This window comes from Orbicella franksi, chromosome 11 (genome assembly GCF_964199315.1).
Source record: "Orbicella franksi chromosome 11, jaOrbFran1.1, whole genome shotgun sequence".
Classification (NCBI taxonomy): domain Eukaryota; kingdom Metazoa; phylum Cnidaria; class Anthozoa; order Scleractinia; family Merulinidae; genus Orbicella; species Orbicella franksi.
The window spans coordinates 25,217,817-25,241,828 of record NC_138155.1 but is presented as its reverse complement, the minus strand read 5'-3'; the positions used below and the strand labels follow the sequence as shown (position 1 = coordinate 25,241,828).

At 40.1% G+C, this 24,012-nt stretch overlaps 1 protein-coding gene across 2 annotated transcripts in view; it reads right to left on the bottom strand.

The window, feature by feature from the left end:
- The window catches only part of LOC145460506 (cilia- and flagella-associated protein 54-like), a 51,000-nt gene that overhangs the window by 19,863 nt on the left and 7,125 nt on the right, over positions 1–24,012 (bottom strand). For both annotated transcript variants that reach the window (XM_081445346.1, XM_081445347.1), the window contains exons 7-33: positions 23,574–23,632; positions 22,584–22,943; positions 21,513–21,816; positions 20,809–21,063; positions 19,885–19,961; positions 19,412–19,555; positions 18,582–18,797; positions 17,684–17,923; positions 17,132–17,282; positions 16,855–16,892; positions 16,434–16,610; positions 15,653–15,841; positions 14,945–15,037; positions 14,520–14,705; positions 13,496–13,638; positions 12,199–12,346; positions 9,329–9,484; positions 8,783–8,905; positions 7,931–8,255; positions 7,112–7,210; positions 3,735–3,861; positions 2,900–3,017; positions 1,893–2,048; positions 1,738–1,785; positions 1,303–1,407; positions 389–492; positions 91–252 (exon numbers count right to left, since the gene is read on the bottom strand). In XM_081445346.1, the coding sequence (XP_081301472.1) occupies positions 91–252; positions 389–492; positions 1,303–1,407; positions 1,738–1,785; positions 1,893–2,048; positions 2,900–3,017; positions 3,735–3,861; positions 7,112–7,210; positions 7,931–8,255; positions 8,783–8,905; positions 9,329–9,484; positions 12,199–12,346; positions 13,496–13,638; positions 14,520–14,705; positions 14,945–15,037; positions 15,653–15,841; positions 16,434–16,610; positions 16,855–16,892; positions 17,132–17,282; positions 17,684–17,923; positions 18,582–18,797; positions 19,412–19,555; positions 19,885–19,961; positions 20,809–21,063; positions 21,513–21,816; positions 22,584–22,943; positions 23,574–23,632 (4,303 nt within the window). The remainder of the gene's footprint in view (positions 1–90; positions 253–388; positions 493–1,302; positions 1,408–1,737; positions 1,786–1,892; positions 2,049–2,899; positions 3,018–3,734; positions 3,862–7,111; positions 7,211–7,930; positions 8,256–8,782; positions 8,906–9,328; positions 9,485–12,198; positions 12,347–13,495; positions 13,639–14,519; positions 14,706–14,944; positions 15,038–15,652; positions 15,842–16,433; positions 16,611–16,854; positions 16,893–17,131; positions 17,283–17,683; positions 17,924–18,581; positions 18,798–19,411; positions 19,556–19,884; positions 19,962–20,808; positions 21,064–21,512; positions 21,817–22,583; positions 22,944–23,573; positions 23,633–24,012) is intronic.

Genomic DNA, 24,012 nt, shown 5'->3' with positions numbered 1-24,012 from the left:
AGTCAGTCAGTCAGTCAGTCAGTCATCTAGCAGTTTTATACATGTAGGAAAAGAAAGGGTCGAAGGCATTTCATACATCTTTCAACTTACCTTCGCCCTGCTGGAGCTTCCCTAGAAAATGGCGTATCTAAGGCTGAGCCGCTAAATCCCATAGGGGGCTCTGGAGAGGCCCTTCTTGACGCGCCAGCCCACGAGACTATTAATGTCCCGGATGTAGCATAGCCGAACCAATCAGGATCCATGAAGGATGGCCTAAAATGAATGAAAACGAAAATTGTTGATACTTAAGAACAGCACTCCGAATCATTTTCTTCTTATTAGCACGCACAAATGCATTAGAAATTACCCCTAAGGAAAAATAGAACTGGTCAGTTCTGTTCCCACAAACCTGTATAACGGATTTGCTGAGTCTCCTGCGTCGGCCAAACGTTGTCCACTTTCAACTTTGTCAAGAAACAAGTCGAAATTTGCTTTAGCTAGAAGAGTTCCCATCTAGAGTGAAAACACACTATATGAAAAGACGTCCTTGATTGGCACTTACGTTCACGATTTTTGCGTCTGCAAAAAAGTCGCGTCAAAAGTGTACCGTGAAAATTAAAGTAATGTTATTTTACCACAAAATTAAAGTGCTGATATTTTACCACAGAAAATATAAAAGGATGTAGATCTATGATCTGAATTTTATATAATCTAGATCATACAAAAGTTGATGTGGTACCAACAAAAGTAACTTAATGACATATCCACGGGGAGGTTCTTTGTTTCGTTTAACCTCAAATGGTCACATCGGGTTGAGCCTGCTCAAATTTTCAGCTCCACTAGAGTTTTTGCTTTTGGGCAAAACACTTTAAAGGAGCTATGTCACGGTTTGCGCGTCTTGAAAAGTTTAGCCTACATTTTTCAAGTTCGTCGATTGTAATTCGAGTTAATCTTCTCCATCCTTAGCCATCCTTGTTGTTCTATGGTTTATTATTATCTCTTTAGTGTTTTTCTATCTTAGTAAACTATTATTTTCAGATTTCCGTCAATTTAAAGGTAATTTTGGACGTGACCAAAAACACTCAAAATACCGTGACTTAATCTCAAAGTGGTTCTCCACACCCAGACCTGAAAATTGATAGCCACGAATTTAACTCTAGGGGAATGGGGGTGACTCTGCGTAAACTAGAATCTCATCCAGGGAGGAAAAGAAATACTCTTAACTACCCGCTTAGCTACTGAAACCCGTGACACTTCCGCCCAATGCAGGCTTTTAAACAAAAGAAAAGACTGGCATTAAATTATGCTTGGCAGAAGCAGTACCTGTGCTCTCCAAGGTAGTTCCTCACAGCTGACAGCTCTCAGCTTCTTTCTTCGCTGTGAAGATCTCCAGTATTCAGGAAGAACACTTTGAAGACGGTCAATTGCCTTGAAACGACAGGGACAATAAGACTTTGGTAAGAGCTTAGCAAAGTACGATAGGGTAGGGTAGGGTAGAATAGAGTAACACAGCGTAAGGTATAAAAATTATTAATACAGAGTAGAGTAACATAGCGTAACGTATAATACAGGCTTTATTTCGCGAGGGCGATAGATTAGTCACTGATGAACTCGTGGCCCTTGTCATCGACAAAATGACGAGAAGAGTAATTAACTTACCTTAAGTACACAAAACAACACCAAAAGAAAAACAAGGACAACACAAACTCTAGACTAACTCTTAGTCTAAACGCTAAATCGCTTGGACATCATACTCACGTTGAAAATGTCGATTTCTTCAGCCGTACGTCCTTTCAATTTTCGAGCCTGGCAATAGGAAAAGACAGAGTTCTTATTAGGTTGCGAAAATCATTTACGACACGGAGCGGGAACCAACATTAAATATACAATGTCTTTATGATAACTCACATTACCTTTCTGGATACCGTACTGGGTACCATTGATTTTTTCTGTGACTGAGGAGGTCTGGACGCGTTCTCTTGTTTGTTACGTACAACAATCTCTGTTTCTCCTTTCTCCTCGTTACCAGGCTCTCCCTGGCGGGTCTTTTGTGGACTTCTTGCAGGAGGCTGGAGAAGAAAAGTAAATCAAATTACAAACAAAAATGTATTAAAAAAAAAGAAGCAAAGAAGGCATAATAGAACCAAGCTGTGGTTCATCTATTGTCTATATCGAATGGAGACTGGTGCATACTCGTACCCAGTCTCAATGATGATTTTGGGTTGAGAAGAGATACGACACACCTTCAATCACATTGCATTAATAAGCACTTAATGACTTACCCTAAGAGAAACAGTGAGTTTTGTTTCCCCGAGACCCTCAATATTGAGGTCAACATTGAGGTTGCGGGAAAACAAAACTCGCTATTTCCCGTGGGACCAGTCATTAAGTGTTTTGTTATACCTCCCAGCTAAAAAGCTATTTACTTGACGTCGGTTGGCACACAAAATCTGACGCTGTTTGAAGGTGCACGAACTGATCACGCACGAGTCGAAAGTTCAAGTTGTTGTATCCTAGGGAGTTAGTGAGTTTTGACCCACAACACGTGATACGTTCTCCTCCGACCGGAAAACGTATTTGAGCTGGGAGGTATACGTAACAAAATAGCTAGTACATTGTAAATAGACGAATCTCTCCACCCTCTCTATTCTTCTCTCGCTTTACAGACACTGAGATTTCGACAAAAAAAAACTCATGCTGATAAAGTAACTCTGCGTGGCGTTGCTGATTGGTTGTTACTTGCAAGCAAAAATTTTAAACCGAAAGTCAACCAATCAGGACATTACACAGATCTTGGTAGAGCTACGTCATCAGCGTGGAAATTTCGGCTCCAGTCTTTCGTCTTTCGAACTGAAGAAGATTTGAAGACGAGGCAACTCGAGACAAAAGAATGGAATAGTTGTCTTTTCGTCTTCTTTACCTTGCTAAACTCAACAATAGCAGTCGCAAACTTTTTGATTTTCTCGTCTTCAGGCCCAGCTGTTGCAGCAGCCTGACGTACTATGGTGGGTTTGTTAGCTAACAGCATTTCGTTTCTCCTGCAAAGAGGGATCAAATAAGCGTCATGGCTAGGATTTAGAGTGCAAATGCTTTCTGTGCAAGTTTGAAGACACCACCTAAATTACTATGAGAATTTTTAAGAGTGTTGGTTTTCAGAACTTCTCTCGGCCAATGAAAGGGATATATCTTGACTTGAGACCCTGTCTCCTCTGGGAGAACAGATCCATGAAAGAATTCACTAACTTTCAGAAAAACTTACGTTTTGATTGACCGAGTGAAGAATTAATCGAATACTCTATCCTGGTAAACAACGGACTTCTTCAAGATTCCTTGATGAACAAACCTAACCTCGAGACAAATTGTTGTCATGAACATATTTATTTCTTTAACCAGCAGAACTTTGAACACTGAAAAAAACTATTTCACTCACTAAAAGAAAAGGTTCAGATGTTGTTGTTTATAGTAGTCAATACGCTTAGCTCCCTACACCTAGCTAGTTCACAGGCATGCCACTTAAACTGAAGGAAACAAGTATATCAACTAAACATAATGTGCTTAAAAATCCTAAACTAGCTTTAGGCAGACCAGTTGGCTATTTACAAGCATGACTGAGGAGTTAAACCTAGCGTCTACCGAGAAACAACTCCAGCTTAGTGGTCAGAAAGGGAATTGAACCCGCGACTTCCGGATTTCAAGTCCGGCTCCCTAACCACTTGGCCGCGCTGTCTCACTACAAGTTAAGAACAGTGGCTCACCTTATAATCCAAGCCATGGTATCGTTAGTCCAGTCCAGTGCTGTTTCAGTCAAACCTTCCTGAAGCGCCTTGGCCAACACCTGGACATAAAATCCTAGGAAACGAGTTCTTCGCTTGAACTTGAGCACTGTGGGTGTGAGGACAATGCAAAAGCGTAGTAAACAAAGGGATTCTGTACTTGTCTTACACACTAGCACACATGCATCATTGCGACAAGGCAGATTAAGTCGATTCCAGTCTTCCAGATCGCCTGAGCGAGCCGATGCTTTACTATAGTTTCTATGAAACGAATTGATAAGAAATATTGCTGTTCTCCTGGACGGAATGAAAATCCATCAAATTCTGCACTAGTAGCGACGAATGTAGCCTATGTAGGTGGAGGACCGTATAAAGCGTGATCCGCGAAAACGAGCCGCGATTGGCCTGCCCTCCTCTCGCGGCTTCACCGCTTGCTCGCGCGCTCTACCCCAACTAAACCGCCAGCTACACAAGCTACGTAAAATCCGAGACTCCGAGACGCCGAGACCCTTCTTTCAAAATCCGACATGCGCTTTAAAGATTTTGGACTCAGAGACAAATAACACACAGAAAATGAGACTTTATCACTATTCGTAAAGGATTCAGATATTTTGAGATCGGATAAAAGTTTCCTTGACCCAAGATATACTAGATACTTTTTGCAGCCTCCGGCTTTCTCTCAAAAACGTCTACAATCTCTATTCCTTTTGAGCGCAAGGTAGTGATTAGTACACACAGCCCAAGACGTCGCCTGATGGGTTGGGATGGAGTACATCCCTCGTATCTTGCATTAATCAAAGCCTCAAAAAAAAACAGCCAAAAAGGTATAAGAAGAAAGTTAGGGAAACAAGTGAAACTACAAGTCAGTGGCTTTAGTTTAGTCTTCGTCGCAGCTGTCATATAGGTCGTCCCACAACGAAAGGAGTGTTGCGTGACAATCCAAGCGTGACTACTTGAAGATATCAATAAGGTAGCATCGTACGCACGCACAAGTCTGCAATGCGTGCAAAGAGTATAACAAAGTATAATAGGTCGGCAATACGTGCAGACAAGTAGTTATTAGAGGCTGAGAGGGAACACGAGTGTGATGTAAGAGTAAGAGTTTCCGCAATTCAAAAAGGACTTTACTACGAGAATGGCGAAAGGAGATCACGGCCCATACAGGATTTAACTCTTTACTGAGGACAAAGGATTGTATAGTGAGTTTTATTCATATTGAGTGTCAAAATACATGAACACGTGGAACGCAACATGTGAACTGTGAAGGAGAGAATTTCTAAAAAAATTCGATTCTTTGAAACAGCGTCGTGTAACTAGTTAATAACAGAAACAATGGAAACCGCGCCCATGTTAATAAGAGGAAAGGAGTAAAGGCAGACAGACAGTTGAATTAGAACATGCAATGTTCTAACTAAACTAAATTAGAACATAATTTAGAACATAAATAAATTACAACATGGAAAGAGAGAAAATACATGACAACGACAGATAAGCTACACTCAGGTTTATATTGTTGTTTATTATAGGCAAAGTAATTTAACCTACAATGTCACGGATACAGGTGCAATGAAGAGTACAATGAATCTGTCATTAAAAAAAAGTATTAAAATAAGATTTGTGAAAGGAGTTAAAGGACGGAGAAGAAAGCTTCTGAGACAAGACGTCACAAGTATGCAGTAAAACTGGTAGAAGTAACGCGAGGCCCCGAGGCAATAAAAATATCCAGTGTAAGTAATCATTTTACGTTCTTAAGGGCCTCCACAGACTAGACACTTTGTTGTTGACAACTATTTGTTATCGACAACTAAGTCCTTCCCGTGTGTGGGAATCATCGGTTTAGTTATGGACTACTATCGAAACATGACACACATTTGAGGACGCGTATTGTGTTTTGAGCATGCGTAGTGAACGTTATTTCCCAAGCTCTCGCTGACTGACTTGGTTATCGACAACTAAGTGTCTAGACTTTGGAAGCCCTAAGGCCTTCATGACAATAATGCTTCACTTCAAGAATGAGGTGATGACTCTCAGGAGAAAAGAATTCAACAGAGAGAACAAGAAAATTTCAGCATTCTTGACAACAACCTGGAGATCAGTGCAGTGGAAGTCAAGAAGATTTCTCTCAGTAGACTAACAGATTGAGGTGGAAGAAGAGAGAGAGAGAGAGAGACCACATTGAGAAAAGCCTGGAATCCAGTGGAAGAAATTTGGAGATGGCACTCTGTTGTTGAAGAAAGAACCTGGCAAGTGAAATAGTACATACATAATAAATCAATCAGAAAAACAAAAGATACAAAGAAAAAATTCTGAAGATTGATCAGTACGTAACTTCTTGGAAAATCAGTGCATTATCAAAGAGGAAGATGAGGAGAAGAAAGGAAACCATCAATCGAAAAACTACAACCTTGATCTAACATGACACTACTAGCACTAACATTGAAAACAAAGACAGCGGGAAATCATAAACGAGAATTAATGTTTGAGTTTGGAAATTTAAATGAGAAATTCAAAGCAAAGGCTTCTGATAAATGAAGAGTAAATAGGTTTAAATGCAGAAACTGAGGAAGAGTATTAGGAATAGGTTTGAAATTAGAAAGTGTTTTAGTAAGTGTAACGTTTTGAGCAACGGAAGCAATAGTTACGAAAAAACGTGTCATGAGCAAGTAGTTTCATCCTAAGGGATGTCACACAGTGAATTTCAGACCAACCTGTTAAAGACCGTTAAGTTATAAAGAGACAAAGCGAGAGTACAAAGCCTTACTGAGTCAGTCAAGAGCAGCGGAGACGAAGGACGCCTCAGAACGAGGAGTTTCATCATCAGAGATGTCAGAGGAATATTCATCAAGGCCAAGATACCAGTCAATATCCCAATCTACAAAGATAGCTTTAAAATCAGACAAAGTTTTGTATCACATGTATCACATTTTTACGACTCCTAGAACAAAATTCAAAGTGACCGCATCTAGCCAATCACAACACGCATAGGTAAAGCAAGACCCAGTCAGAATTAAAAGCAATATCACGACACTGGTGCTAAGCTCGGGAAAAATAACACGTAGCTAGTACCATATGTAATAATTATATCAAACACGAAAGATCGTGTTTGACCATACTTGAGTGTTTGATATATCTTTTCAATCGAAACTAAAACTAAGGAGAAAACACAGAACTAAAATCTTGAAAATCTATGCTAATTAAGATCAGATATCCAAACACCGTCACAGTCATGATTTCCTTTGTTTAAGACTGATGAATCATCAATGAGTTTGACAAGTGCAAAGAAAAAACAACGATTGATCAGATATCCTATCCTCAAAATTACTAAATTCCATCTGAAGATCCCCCTTAAACGTTCTTACCTTCTTTGTAAGCCTGCTGTGCTGGAAGATTCGTCACAACTGAATGAAGAACAGAGGGATCCTCAGAGCCAGTTAACTCCTCGTCATCACGGTTCAAAGCTAAAAGGGGCATCAAAATCACATTCTAGGGATTAATATTCAACTATTACAGTTACCGTTATCGTTACTGTTACTCTTACAGCTACCGTTACCGTTACCGTTACCGTTACCGTTACTGTTACCGTTACTGTTACTGTTACTGTTGCCGTTACCATTACAGTTAACGTAACTATTATAGTTACCATTACTATTATTTGTTTTGTGCATTTGCTTGGAGACTACGCAATGAGAGATTTTGACATCATGATCAAACAGGAAGTCAAAGAAGAAGATAAACAACCCTCATTGGATTATCACAAAAAAAAGAAAAATGTACAAAAACTGTTAGGTGTTCATGGTTCGAGAGTCCCCGCTGTAACAGCTTTACTTCAAAAGGTTCACTTACATAGGCTACCATTTTCATATATCGTCTCGCTGATTTAAATGATTTGCGAGCGAAAGTGAGGAGGAACAACAGAAATAGAAAGAATGGCTATTTATGTTCTTAAAACCTACAACGTGAACCGACAAAGTAAAAACGTAAAGAGAGATAAGCAGCTTAGAGATCTACAATGTACCTCAAACTAAGGGTGTAACTCGATAACCAAAAGGGTCACGAAAAATACTAAATTCATATTCCCACTTATTTTAATGTGTTCCCAAATGAAATGAAAAACTCAGTCCTCCCATGAGAGTAGGTAGTAGCTAGCTGGAAGAGACCCGAATCCTTACAAAACTCACCTTGCTGGCTAAGCTTCAAGATGTAAGCCTCTAACGCCTTCAGTTCTTCATTCTGTGCATCCGCAGTAAAGGCAGCGGCTTCTTTCTCCAATTTCCCCAGTCCTCCTTTGCCTCCTCCACCTTTTGGTTTCTTACTCGCCCCAGGCTTCTTCTTTATGTTCTTACTCGGAGATGGTCCACCCAGCGTGGCGGTCGCCATGGCAGCTGCTGCTTGCATGGTTGTCATGGTACCAGCACTGTCCGGGGCAGTTTCAAGGTTTAACATTTTCTTTCCGAGTTCAATTATCGCACCTGCTACTCCTTGTTCATTCCACATCTGTAAAATCTGAATTGGTTCACAGAGAAGCTTTTCAGATAACACTACAAGTCTTAGGACGACAGGTACCACAAACGTAATTTACTTCACCCAAAGTCTTCACTAGTTCTACAAATGGTATTCTTGTATGTGAAGACTAGTTTGACTGGCCATCATGTATCTTCTTCTTCCCTGACAAGCGAAACCCGCCAAGCCGCCGTTTTGATGACGCGCAATGTATTCTTTTGCCCACGCTCGGCTCTTCAAAATACATTAAAAATACATTTAACTTATTTATGTATTTGATTCAGCTCCTGTGCAGTTCAGTGTATGAATCAAAGCCGGTCCACAGCCGTTATTCCCGGCTAAGCCAAACGCGAAGAACGACTGAGTCGATCCGAGATTGAGACGCCAAACCTCACATGAGCTTAACTCATTGAATTCGATTTGGATCATGTTGGGCGCGGCATCTAAACACCGAATAGTAATAATCAGAGTACCCGTCTATGTTACTAAACCACTGGTTACATGTATGTGTATCCAGTGGATTGCGTTACCTTTGCTATGTAGTAAGTCACTGTAGCGATCATGTGTGACAAACTGTCTGATGTAGAAGTGGACTTCCTGTGGCGCGTCAATGACGGAACCTCTTGTAGAACAGCATGACATCGCAATAAAACCTAAAACAGAGAACTTTAACCATTAAAATATTTTTTTCAATATCAGCAATAAGAATATGTCGAGATTTCTATCGCGTGATAGTTTACTCGGGCTGCGCGCTCGTCAACTATTACTATACTCATAGAAATCGAATAATCTAAAATATTTTAGTATAAATCTACCAGTCGCTCAAAAACTTTATGTAAATCCTCTTCACAGACACTTTGAAAACGCTAAAAAGCGGCCGCCATTTTGTTAACAAGCGCAGACTGCTACGCTACTCACTATCTACAACAGAATAGATAGTAGTAGCGTAGCCAATCAGAGAACAGCATTCGTGATAGAACGCTAGTAGATTTAATTGCTAATGACAGAAAGATTAAGGCCATTTCATGCAACTTTCAACACCGGCTTTAACATTTGTAAACTTTGGATCTACAAACCTGTACAACTGGTTTAGCAGGAATTTTCTGGTGGATGAGAGGAGCCAATAAGCCGTAACACTGAACCACAGCCTGTAAACACAGTGCTGTGTCGTTTAACCAGCCAGCGACCTGAATGGCGAGTAAAAGCCGCTCACACTCTTCAAGGCGAGCAACCTACAGAAAAAACATATCCATTAATGAGAACTCTTTTAAAGGAACTACGTCACGGTTTGCGCATCTTAAAAAGTGTAGCCTAAATTTTTCAAGTTTGTCGTTTGTAATCCGTGTTAATCTTCTCCATCCATAACCATCCTTGTTCCTTTATGGTTTATCATTATCTCTTTAGTATTTTTCTATTCTAGTAAACTACTCATGATTTTCAGCTTACCTTCAATGTAACAGTTATTTTGTACGCAAACGAAATAACTCAAAATACCGTGACTGATCATAGGAACTCCATGGCTTAAGGTATCAGTATAACCCATTTGACCATCCGCGCGCGGTCCGCTCTAGCGTTCGTGGCTTTAACAAAAATCCATATAAACCGTATATTTACTGGAAGCTTAATAACTACAGATTATGACCTGACCTGTTTAAAACGATAAAAATTTACCGTGTTTCGAAAATGTGAATATAGTTACAAAGCTTCACGAACCCATAAATCAAGGTATACGCCCGCTAAATTTAGGTCGGAGAAAACGATTAACATGGCATCCGTTTCTTCACACATTGACCTCAAAAACCGTGTCTCAGATTTTTGGCACATGCGTTTGTTATTATTTTACAAGAGGATAAAGTTAGAAAAAGCAAAAAAATAGGACTGCCCGCGAAAAAAAGGCATAACTTTTTAATGAAAAGAGTAATCAGAATTCGCAGACACGGTTTTGTCGGCGATCGTTCTGACAACATTCTCTCCGAATTTCAGCCAATTTGGTCCAGGGGCTGCCGACCTGGAACTCGAAATGCACGTACAACTCGCCTATTTTTACTTTCGAGAAACAGGGAAAAAATAAAATTCGGCGGCATCCAAGTGTTATGAGATTATCACAACAAGGGAGACACCGCAGAGGAATCAACTTTCTAGGACTGTGACAGTTAACATGGAACAGGTACAAATTTTCGCGACGGCGCGCGATAAATTATTCACCAGTGAATAAACCGCTTTTTCATGTGTGAAGTCAGAATTTCAAAGTTAGTAAACGTGAAATTATCTTTTGATTTACTATATTAGCATTCGAAATTTTACGTATCGGTTGACTAATCTTCAAAATTATGACCATGTCACTGTTAACATGCCGAAGGCCCGTAGAAGGTTCCCGAGAAAATGCAAGCGCACAAAGGGAAACGCTGGAGAGGACGCCGTAAACGGGACTACATCGACTGATGTTCATGCAAAGGCAAAGATACTGGAAGAAATGACAATAGCTGGGTAAGAAAAAAAAATGTTGCACTGCTGATTCTAATTTTGTACAATCGATCTGCCTTTCAATTTCGTCCACTTCTCTTCGTCAATCTCCTCTGCTTCGACAGTTTCTTGCAACAGTATTTTAGCGCGGCTTGCGCTCATTTCGGCTTGCTCGCTGGCTTCGTGATCGCGATCGTTGTCGCGTTCATCCAGTAATTTTTCTTGATTGTAAAACGAACCCTTTGCCGCTTTCCGCTAATTTAGCGGCCCACTCTTTGTTGAAAGTGTTTTTCGCCTTCTTTGGCCTTCCTTTAGCCGATGAAAACGGGCAAGATCCAGGGGCACCCAACGGATCGTTTCGGTAAATTATCTGTTCGGAAGGCTTTTAATCCCCTCTGATTTTCTTGAGAGAATTGGCACCTCGAACTTTCGTGACATGAGAAATTTAATGTCTGTTGTTTTCGGACTGTTGAAAATGTCGTTTTGAGTTCCGAAAAAAGGTCAGCTATCAATTTCGGAAAGGCGATAAGACCTAAGGTTTTCGGGAAATGGACAAAAAAGCCCTAATAAATTCGAGAATACTCAAGTTCCCCTAGAATATCCGAACAGATAAAATTTTTTTAGTGCAACCTAAAATTAACCTACAGAGCTTTAAAAGTACTCCAGAAAGCCTAAAACAGCATCTAACAGCATTAGAGAGAAAACGGTCGTTGGGTGCCCCTGAAGATCGCTCTGTCTTCTTCGAAGACATCCGGCACTGATTACGGCGCGCGAATCGCGTGTCAACTCAGCATGATCTTGATGTCATGTGACTTCTTGCCTCGATAATTAATTTATTTGACAGAACTTGTCAACTCTCAATTAAGTAATTAATATGTAAAACAATCTTTCTCGCGCAATAACTAGCGGCAGATATAACATTTTTTCGTGGAGTTTTTTTTATCTAAAAGATTACTTTAAGATTTATCCAACCGCTTAAAAAAGTAAAATTATGCAAAATTGCAAATTTTCCCCTTACTGATACCTTAACTGCTGCACGATACAAGAGAAACCATTGAGCAACGTCGACGTACTGTTTTATCGTTGTGGTTTTCCTAGATTTCTCAAACTCATTAGCAATTCATCCGTTTTACACAAAGAACATCACGACCGTGACGGTGTTTGGATATCTGATCTTAATTAGCACAGATTTTTAACGACTTTATTTCTCTTCTTTCTCCCTAGTTTTAGTTTCTAGTGAGAAGATATATCAAACATTCAAGATAGTGTTTGACTACATTTTCAAACACCTCGACGCTCGTCAAAAATACTTCGCTACGCGTCGTTTTTTTCAACTCTTTTCTCGGTGTTTGGAAATGTGGTCAAACAAGGTCTTCCGCGTTTGATATATTGCGTAAAACACGCTCTCATTGATTCATTCACAATCCTGTGACAAGTAACGATCAATTAACCCATTGACTTCCGGACATTTCTTTCCACTTGCCTGTCCTGTGTAGGGTGGTCCACTGTCACACAGGCAGTCACAGAAAAGATGACCCTCTCGTATTCTGATTTCCACAGAGATAAAGATGCTCTGGAGAAAAAGTCTCGCCAACACTGGAGAAGACTCGCGCAGTCTGTCCTCATCAACCCTGATAAATAGACACAAAGAGAGAGGGATGTCATTCAGTCACAAGCTTCGTGGAGAAAAACGCTGAGCTCTGCCAAAGAGAGTATCACTACAGTATCACTGGTGAATTTAATCTTAATTAACTTTTCTTAGTAATCTTTTAAAATTATGTACATATTTTATTATATATTTTTAAGGTTTTTACCCCCCCCCCCCACCCCCCACCCTGCTTTTTACCTTTTTTTTATTTAATGTCTTGCAGTGATGGGAGCATGCCTCCCTTTGCAAGACCCCCATAATGTAGATGTCGATGTGAAGCTACGTTGTACCCCCCGCCCCCTCCCCCATTGGCACCAATGCTGCAGGCAAAGGGCGTTTATGTTTCGATATGATTGCACCTTATTGGTAACTTTGAACGAATGAATGTGTTAAATTTGACCAATGACTTGAAGCTGTCAGTTAAAGACAACTTTTCATATGTATCTGAAGATGCCTCCCGGTCAGGTTGTCGACTGAAATATCAGTCACCAACAACAGTCATTTTTCCAGGACAGATTTCTACCGGACGATCACACTGTACATATAAACTATGAATAAATAGTCGTTGCTTCGAGCCTTTAACGATTAAGTGTCTCTTTTTTTAACCAAATATTTCTTAAATTCTGGCAACAATCAAAATCTTGAATTCTCTTGACTGACCAACGTTTAAAAAATCGTTCTTATGCTACCTCTAAGAAATAGGGGGTCAATCAAGACAACCTTCCTTGGTTATTGAAATTCTTTATTCGTGTCATAGTTCATAGAGAGGGAAATGGTTATGAAACCTGGCAAAGTTCATTGTTGTATGTTTTTGTTAACTTTTTGGGGGGTTGGCCTGCACAAAACCTGGCAAAATACAAAAGATGGTTGTGTGTACTCATACAACTAACCAGTAGGAGCATTGCGATTGTCTAACTCATGCACAGTCAATGAGCATAAAACAAAAGATGTGCAGGGTCAAGGACCTTCCAACATAAATCTTAGCCTTTTTGTTTGCTTCTTTGATGTTTAGCGGGCTTCTCATCCATTTCCCTCTATCAACTACATTTATGTTCTTATCATCCGTCAGCTTTGAAATGAACGAATTTTGAGAAGCGCTAGAAATAGACGAATCCAGAAGAGGCTAACATACCTTTGTAGAGAGATGTACAAATCAGAACTAGCTGTTTGTATATTTGCATTCTCTTCACATATTTCTGGTTCCTTCACATAATAATTCCACAAAACGGAAGCAGCAGATTTGGCAACAGATAATACACCAGAAGTGAAGGAGAGCTAAAAAATCACAAAATATTGCGTTATGTAACCATGACATACAATCTACAGTAAATTAGTGGCATTCTAGTTGATGTCATTGAGTATCGTACGACTGAACTTACCCCTCCCCGCTTGGGAAATTTTTGCTCGACCGCAATTGATAGGGAATTCTACGCGACGAACATAAAAGGACCATCTAGCTTTCTGCAGGCACAACCGACCTATGGTGATGGACTGATGTACCATAAACATCTGAAAATAAGCCCCTTCCTGAAAATGAGCTTCCCGTGACCCTAAAAATAAAAACCCTACAAAAGCGTACGTGTAATTCCCTCCAGGCTTTTAGTTTCCAATGAGAGAAAAGTGATGAAGTTTACCCACGACTTGCCTAGCCCTGTTTCCTTAACTTTTTCCTAGACCTGCGACAACCCTAAATTAGCGAACAGAGTGTATAGATTAATAACAGTGTCTAGACGATTACGTCTGAATAAGAAGAAAAAATCATACAAAATTCTGTTCACAAGCTGAGCATGGAAAAAGGCCTTAAATCGATCAATATACAGTTGCACAACTTCTTATGGACGTCTTCATAATGTGGGCACCTCTAATATTAGCCTCCTACGACCTCTTAGGTATCGTCGCGCAATCTCCCCCAACTAGAAGATTGCGTGACGAGCCCAAAGAGCGCCTGCATAGAAGGCTACTCTAATATGGGCGCCTCTATAATGAAACCAGAATTCATATAGTTTCTCCTCATTTTCACCCCTTCATATTAAAGAGCTTCGACCACACCGTTTCATTTTTTTTTTTTTTTCTTTTAGCGTTTAACTTTAACACACGGTTTACCAAAGACCGCTCAAGGAGCAAAGTAATTCGTCACGCAGTAACTTGTCACGTACCTGTGCTAGGTAGCCCCATGCCATGAGAGTTGGTAGCGGATGAGCAGCCAGCACTGGACGGCAAGTGAGGCCAATACTTCCACCAATCAGTTTCCCGTGTGCATTATACGCTGCCACGGCTGCCATGTACTTCTCATCGGGTTTGAGCCCACGTACATAAAATTGGATGTCAGCGGTAGCAGGGACCTGAGGTCAACAACAAAATTAACATACAAACTACAGTCAACGTTAAATTATCCATTACACTCGCTTGGTACCAAAAATTTTAGATGGGTCAATGCTCACTACTGCAACAACTTGGATATATTATAGACATCTGCTATCACTATCAAAATTTTCTCCTCAATTCTCCTGAAAGAATACCTGTTTGTGGCTCTTCATCTACAAAACCTTGATGTCTTAGCTGTAAGTAACACAAAGCGTACCTCTTCTCCAGTCCCAGGAAGTTGATAGTCATTGAGTCTGACTTTAACGTTATTGCCACTTGCTGACCTTGCAAAGAGTCGGTACCAGGCCACCTGAAAACAAACGCGACCAGTTTAAATCACTCTGCCTCTGTATGCGTTTAAAGAGAGTCCAATGTAAAACCATGCTTCTCATGTTACCTGTCATGACGTTATTTGTAAGCAGGAATAGTTTATCTATTATGTGTATATTATTACAGGGCAGGGAAAAAAAATTGAAATCCACTTGCCCGATGGGCCTGAAAATTTATGTTTTCAATTGCCCCCACTTAAACATTACTTGCAGTCAGGTTGTCGGAACGTCAGTCACCAACAACAGTTCTTTTCAGAACTACCCTCACCCGGACGATCACACTATACGAACTACTGATACTCCTGTGTTCAAACCAGTTACCATATTACTTGCAAATATGTCAGCCAAAACGGCTATTAGAGGACAAATGTAAACAGAGTATTCTTGGATTTCAATTTAATCCATGCTTTCAACCACTATTTCACTCAATGTGGCAGGACATCTTATACATAACTGTTTTAATACAGTTTTTGAGACTTCTGAGGTTAATTTCACTTGCCCAACACATATTTGCCCAAGAACAAAGTTTGCTTGCACCCGGCAATCACACCTACATGGAAGTGTTTTCTTCCCAAATTAGTTTGTATGAACCTCACCTTTTCTCCACTTCTGTGTTTGAAAGGAGCTGGTTTGAACACCAACACAGAAGAGCTGCGGTAAAGAAGAAGAGGAGAAGGAGGTACATCTGAAGGAGGTGTGTCATCACTGCTAGTGTCTGTCTGTCTGTTCCAACTGGACACCTTTCTTTCCTGCTGTTGGCATTTAACAATCAACTCTTGGCTTTCCTGCAATTATCAGAAACAAAGTAAGATTGTGGCGGTGACATAAGCATAATAATGTGCAATGTGAGATCAAGAATGCGTGACACGTATGTACGTGAAAAAGATACAGTAGGAATTGGTAGCGTTACGTAAGAATGCGTGACATACATGCAAAAGAAAGAATGAGTGATGTAGAAATGTGAAATTCTCATTATGTGTGAGATAAAGAAAAGAATGTGAGGTCAAAAAGCACTAGCATGTAAGGCAAAACAAATAATATGTAGCATTAATTATGCAATAATATGTGGCTGATAGATAACCCCGAATGAAGCTCAAAAGAAAGAGCCAGTGATGCAAAACAACTTGTGACACTAAAGCACGACCCTGTGCTGGATAACGTTGCAACACAATAATACGTGAATGATGTAGAAGTAAGAATGCCTCACATAACAACAAGAACGTGTTACAAAAGCAATCTTGAATGCTTGATACAAAAAAAAACAAGAATGTGTGACACAAAAGCGTGACTGCGTGATTCAAAATCGAGAATCATGAGGGCGTGACAGTGCAGTGTAGCTGAACAGGAATATAAAGATATTCTTGTGAAATTTCATACCTGTAGAAGCTGTGTTTGTCGTTCAGTTCCCACATGACTCCTTGACGTGACAGCCTGTCCTGCCATGTGCATCAGCAGAAGAGCCTTGGACAGCGGATTCCTGTTGCAATCAGACTGCAATTCATTTTCTACTTCACTAAACTGCAGGGAGCTGGTACTGGTAGCCTTTAACTTCTCCTGTCAGGTGAGAAAAAACGTCAAACAAATTACTTATCATGTTAAACAGGGACCAATCAATCCGGTCAGCAAAATACAAGTATAATGTATTAGTTTTAGTAAGCTACTGTAGAAGATTGTACAGCCACTGTTTGGAAGGCCCCTCTTCAAAATACGATTTTACAACAGTTCGTTTTCATTTAAGAAAACCCTGTTATTTGAAAATACAATTCAAACAAGTCTTAAGATAAACATGAACTCTCACCTTCTGTTTCTTAGCTGACTTCTTCGGTTCTTGGGGTTCTGTTGTAAGCAGTGAAAATTAAAGTTGTCAAAATACAAGTACTTTTGGCTAATAGGACCATGCCCCATCTATTGAAGACCTGTTCAGGTCTACAGGAATTGTTTGATACTTATTCCACTTTTATAGGGTTTCCTTTCATCATTTAAATACTCACAACATTTGTATGTAGGAGTCCACTTCCAAGCCCTACCCTCTTTAACCTGAAATAATAACTTCAAAGAGATCTCGCCTGTAATACCTTGCCCTAAGTTGGCTAACTTGACAGCAATTCTGTGCCTCACAAAAAGCAACTCGATGTGCAAAGCTTCTATCATCCTCTCCAACAAGTTGGGCTCCTCAGGTTCTGTGACTTCATCTTCAATCTTGAGTTTACTTACACTTGAAGAAGGCTGATGAAAAGGGAAAAAACAAACAAACAAAGAGTTGGCACTTGGGGCACAGCGAGGTTACTACAACTGCGCTGTTTAGGCAGAATTGTCCGCATGAAGTCAATGTTTCATGCATTGCTTCACATTGGTTTTACAGTAGAACTTTCCCTGAGTTGCGATCCTTTTATTCTAATAGTCTGTCAAGGAATCACTGAAGCGACAAGCTCATTATTTCTCCATCTTGCAAGACTCGTTTCTCAACTTGATTCTCGATACTCGATACTCGACCCGCGATACTCAATTCTCGCGAGAATCGAGTCTCAAGTCTCGATCCTTGACTGATCTGTTTGTCCCAATAAAAGCTGTTGGCTCATCAAGTGCGCTAACCATTAAGATGTATTTACTCTCTAGAATGTCCTTACCTTAATCCAGCTGACATCAGCAATGTTCCTCTTGCTTGTGTTAATCACTGTATCACGTGCCCTGGTAATATCTCGGAGCCCCTGCTCCAGAATGTCCAGTACCTTATTCAGCACCTCCCTTGGGCCTGTGTTGACCCCGCCCATGGTGACAGTCATCTGTTTGCTGGAATCCGTCAACAGACCTGTCAGAGGCCCAGGTCCAGTAGCAGGTTTCTCTGATAGTTCTGCTTCAGTTTTCTCCTGCAAAGTCAAAGGAAAAAATATATATATACCTCTTACTAACCGAGTTCGAGGACCGTTCTGTAAGTTACGGACTAAGTTTTTTCCATCGCCATAAATCGAAGGGAAAAAACTAGGATCCGTCACTTACACTACAGAACGAGAAGACGAGGTTAGTAACTAAAGATATTTATTAGATCTCTACTGTGTATCTGCCAGGTTCGGGAACGGTTTCTATTTGTGTGGGACGGCTTCAAATTTTTGACGCACGTCAAAAGCAAAACGCGTCAATTTGAAATCGTTGTTAATCAAGTGACTCTTAAGTCGTTAGCAGGTTTTAATACACAATTTTAGAAGTAACAGAATTGAAAGCTTTACACTTTTACTTACTATAAAAGTTAAGAACACTTTGCGATAAATCACGAAAAATTTTGGCCACAAAAACAGCTTGAGCCAGGGCTGCTCAATCGAGAGTCCAAGTTGTTCAAAGGTTGAACAACGCTATCCAACAGATAAATCGCTATCCAGGACATAAGTGTTGGCAAAGCAAACTACGCTGTTCACCGGATAGCGATTTATCCATTGTATGTAATATGTATCCATTGGATAACATTATCCACCCTTTGAACAGCTGGGGCCACCTCCCACAATGGCAAACATTGCACAATCAACTCCCAACCTGTTTACTGTCCACATGCTCTGGAGATAAAGTCAGTGCTGGTGTTTCTGCAAATTGTATGTCTGCACTGCCAGCCCGGGATTGTTCAGTGAGACCTGCTTTACACTCCAGCAGTAAAGAGAACTTCAACGTCACTTCTGCACTTAGAATGGGATCAAAACTGGAGGCATTACTCCAGGAGAGAGCTGTGTGTACTACAGTCAGAATGTAGAGCCACTGAAAAGGGAAACAATCGGCAAAATTACAGTATCAATCATAACATTATCACTATGTAGTGCATCTCTCACTAGTTTCTTGTCCTGCAAAGAACTAGGAATGTTGCTATATGGATGAATGCATGTAAACACTTTTTCCGCGTTAAAGGAGCTCAGTCCCGGCATTTTGGCCATGTTCAAAATTAATTATCTTTACATGGAAAGAAACCTGAAAATAGTATTTAACTAAGCGGATAGAAAAACACTAAAGAGGTAGTAAAAAACCATAAAAGGAACATGGATGGTTAAGTATGGAGAAGATAGACATGGATTACAAACGACAAACTTGAAAAATTTAGGCTTAATTTGTAATTTGTACTTTACCCTAAATTTTTCGAGATGTGCAAACTGTGACGTCGTTACACGTTCATGTACTGTAAACACAAGTCAAGCTTAGCAGCATACCTTTTAATTACCAGCAGTTTTTTTGCTATTAAATGTTGCACAACTAAACCTGCAAATTGTTCACTCCTGACCAATAACTTTGGAGATCAGCCCTATCTAAAATCTCAGTCGACAAGTAACTCCTAGAAACAAACGAGAAGGTTACTGACGTTAATGTAAGTTACAACTTACCCGATTTACAAACACTTCATTCAACAGCTGCTTGCAGTTTTCCACAGATGAAGACAGGATTCTTTGAAAATGAGGCTTGCATTTTGACCAGAGGAACAGAGCAGCATCTACCATCATGTCATTGTCTTTCATAAGGATGGCAGACTGACAAGAAAATATGCAATGTAATGTAAGAATTGGGGGTTTGTGAACTTGATATTTGTAAGCTTGGTCTAAAATAGTTATGCCCTGTCTCGTGGTATACTATGGAATAGCCCATGAGACACATGTATTTTCTCATTATACATGTTAGCCTTTAGGTGAGTGTGTATACCAAGAAACTACAAGTGACTCATGGGTTATAACTTATTCTATGGTAGATGGAGTCAAAATTACCATAAAGTTAACCATTGGGTTACCACACCTAACCAAAATTTGAAAAGTTCAAAGGGCAGCTGTTTGAAAATTAAATAATCTATAACTTATGAACAAACCTTAAAAGGTTCTTCAGAGCAGGACTGAATAACGTCGGCGAGATATGTCAGCTCCTCGAGTACATTTCCACTCTTCCCTGTGGAGCCAGAACACCAGTTGGAAACATCGTAAGTGCATACACTTTACAGTAGCTTAGCTTGAGACATGATAAATTATTTACATGTAATATAAATCTAATAGTGTTCTATCTCGAATGCCATTCGCTTATTGGCTATGCTAAGTACTCTTTGTCTATTCCGTTGTGGATACAGAACTATAACAACTGTAAGTAATGACAAGTCAGAAATGGATTACAGAGTATGCTGTATTCTATCCACTACACATAAAGCAACATCCAAATAACTTAACACGTTGGTCTTTTTGAGATTGAGTGACTTCTTCAAGGACACAACATTCAAAGTACATGTAGGCTACAGACACTCTGAGCCTCAAGGCAGGTGCCACAACCAATCTTTGCAGGATCTGGGTAAAGTTCTTTGAAGATCCTCAAGGACCTGCTTTATATCCTTAAAAGGAATCTTCACTAAGAATGCCTCCTATGAAATCTGAGGGATTACAGTATAAGGTACTGTCTCTGCGTGAGGCAAGTGGCACTTGTCTCCTGTTTCTGTAGCATGAAGCGACTAGGAGTATTTCTACTTCCCCCTGGATGGGATGCTTGTCCATTACAGGGTTACCCCCAGTATTAAATTTGCCACTATCCATTTATACACCTGGGTGGAGAGAGGCACTGCATCAGGGTATAGTGTCTTGCCCAAAAACACACTCAATGCAATGTCCTCAGTCAGGGCTACAACCCAGCTAGACTGCTTGATCTGAACTCAAGCAAACTAACCATGAGGTCACCATGCCTCCAACTGGGATTACGATATATATGAATTAAAAGAGAATTATGATTAAAAGAAACCTTTTGATACACCCACCATGTGTATGGGCAGCTGTGTCACCTTCATCAGTATGAGTCGGTGTTTTCTTTGGTTTCTTGACAGTATTGTAAAATGGCTCCAAAGCTAACATCAGCTGCAGAGTTTTAATGTCCACCAAGCTGTTAATGTCGCTCTGTTCCTGCAGAAGCTGAAGTGTAGGCTCAATGAGAGTTCCAAATGATTCCCACTGCTCATAGCTGAAAGCATACTTCAGAAATTTGACGAGAGCAGGGAGAGGTACTCCATTTTCACCTACATTGAGAAATCAATTTGAGAGTCAGGATAAAATTAATTTAACATTTCGTACTCTAAATTACACTGTATGTTGTGGTAAAATAGTGGAAATGAGATAAAGGTAGTAGTGCTGCTGGTGATGATGTTGATGACAACACAAATGTTGAGGACAATGATCATAATTGATCAATAATGACTTCCGCAATGACAGGGGTGGAGAAGAGGGGAAAAGAAGACAGGAGGAAGAAGGAGGAGCTGAAGGGGTTCAAGAGGAAGTAGAAAGAAGGAAGATGACAATGATTAGAAGCCTTTGTACAGACCCAAAGTAGTTTTGGGGAGATTTTTCTCAGAAATCATTTAGAGTGTGTGTGTAGGAGGAGCTATTTCCTCAGTGAATAATATCTTTCTGTAAGTGAGAAACTACAAAGTCTTATTTCAAAATTAATACTCTTGAGTAGTGCATGTACCTTTGGCTACAAGCTCCATCAGAGAAGTGTTCTGTAGCTCCATGACAGACGGGTGGATTCCACCTTTATTTTTTACCACATGGGACTGTTTTGACCCTCCACCACCAGCGATAATTTCCATTCCTGCAAAGAACAGCTCTGCACACACATCAATAGCTGTGTCTTCTGCATCAGGAGCTGGTGCTTCACAGTGAAGTGTGCGTCTGTGCGTCTCGCTGAGGGCCTCTAATATCGCCAAAAATTTGGCGGCTGTGCCTTGCAGGTCTGACATAAGTCGTTCAGTGGGTGTGCGGGGCCATGCATGCTACAGATGGAAGGCAAAATGGAAGATTGAAAGTACATGCACTGTACATATATGTAGTCATTCATGAAGTAATCTTACCATTCATATGTATACAACAGGTGCAAAATGATTTTCTTCCAAAGATAGTGTAAGCTGAACCCAAACACAACATCTTAATTCATGTACAAACTACGAGAACTGCACTGTAAGAGAAGACTGAAGAATAAAAGAAATGTTGTCACAGTGATCTGACAGTTAAGTGTGTTGTGTCCTCATGTACCTATTGTACCATTACGGAGACAGTGTACATGGCCGAGTCGTTAGGATGGACTTGAAATCTGCAGGTCACAAGTTCGAGTTCCTCTCTGACCACTAAGCCAGAAGTGTTGTTTCTCAGTAGACACTGGTTCGACTTCATAGTCAAGTTTGTAAATATATAGCAAACTGGTCTTCATTCCCACCAGTTGGGATTTTTAAGGCTGCATATATTATGTTAATTTGAAATACTTCTTTCTTTCAGTTTAAGTAGCATGCCTGAAAACTAGCTAGTTGTGGCAAAGTGCGTCGACCATTATAAACACACTACATTTACATTGTCAAGTAACATTGTAACAAAAACCAGTTCACAAGGGAATGAACATTGTATTTTCTTTGTTTCAGAGACATTGGTTAGCTGCAGTGTGTCAGTTGGTCTTTTGTACCGGCTATAATGTACACCCATACAAGAAAACAGGCCATTCATTTAAAAATTAAAATCATTTCCTACATGTACTCCATATACTACTTACATGAGCAAAATCCTTAAGGTTGGGTTTTGTTTTAGGCCTCAGCAGACCCTTAGGTCTCTTACGAGTCTCAAACACCACCCTCTTGAAAATCATGACCTGCATCTTGGTCTTAGCCTGTCGAAAAGCAGCATCAGTCTCAGGGGTGGCCTCTGATGTGCTCATCTTCTCAATATCGCTCAGTTCATTCACCTTGGTCAGGCCTCTCTTTGCAAATGTCTCAGCATGTATTGGAACTTTAAGGTCAAAGTAACATTGACATACTGCCGTGTATAGGGTGCTGCGCCATGTCAGGTATTTGACAGTAAGGAGAGGGATGGAGGATTCTAGACACATGCATGCCCAAAGAAGGAACTCTAAGGCCTAATGAAACAAAATGTACATAAAAAACTAAGGGCTGAGTTTGTTTTACAAACACTATCATGCTTTATTAATGAAAACTGCAAATGATTGATCAACCCAGCAGGTAATTTTCCACATCTTCCAGAAAAAATTATGTCGCCTTGAACATGATTATCAAACTACTTTTCTTTTGAGGAGGGTAGTTGCTACATCTAAATATGATGACAAAAATTCAGACTGATAGAACTGTTGATTTACATGACTTGTACATGTAACAAAATTAAACCACAGGCTAAATTGATTGGCAAGCACTTGGTACATGTAGATGAGATATCAGAGCTTGACGTCTTTCTTAAGAACAGAAAATCCTGAATTTGTGTTATCATCAAAGCCTATTTCTAAATTGAAAATCCAATGAAAAGCCATTATTGAGTGTACACATGTACATGTACTTATTTTCACCTAGATCTCGGGGGCGTATTTCCATATAGTATATAATAATGGACTGTTTGATGAACCTTAACATTATTTTAGGATCTGTAAGGGTCCTTCAGTTAATAGATCTTCACAAGAACATGGTGCTGCATTACGAATTAAATTTATTTACATGTACATGTTGATGGAGTGTTACTGTTTATGGTTGATTCTTACCTTGCTACTGTGTCCACAAGCCATCAAATGTCTGCAGATCGAGTAAATATGCACAGTGCCTGAAAAAAAAAATGAAAAAAAAAAAATATTTATTAATAACATACAGTACAGTACTGATCATACTGTAGTAGGAACAATTCATGATAGATGTAGCTGACCAGGCAGAGCCTTTTCTGAAACCCACACGTGAAAAGAAAGCACATGAGGGGGCTAAAAACAACTGAAGAAGGTCAGCCGAACAAGAAAGTTCTGCAGTGGCAGATGGCATGAAATCGAACTCAAAGCCTAGGATCATAATGAGTGGAGAACCGTTCATTTGATGCCGTTTGCTCCATAGAGGAGAGAAGGGGATAAGAGGAGCATTTCAAACTGGAGCAAGGAGGAGCACATACTCAGTACAGGAGCAAGTACTAAGTCATACCTTAAGCACGATTTTGAC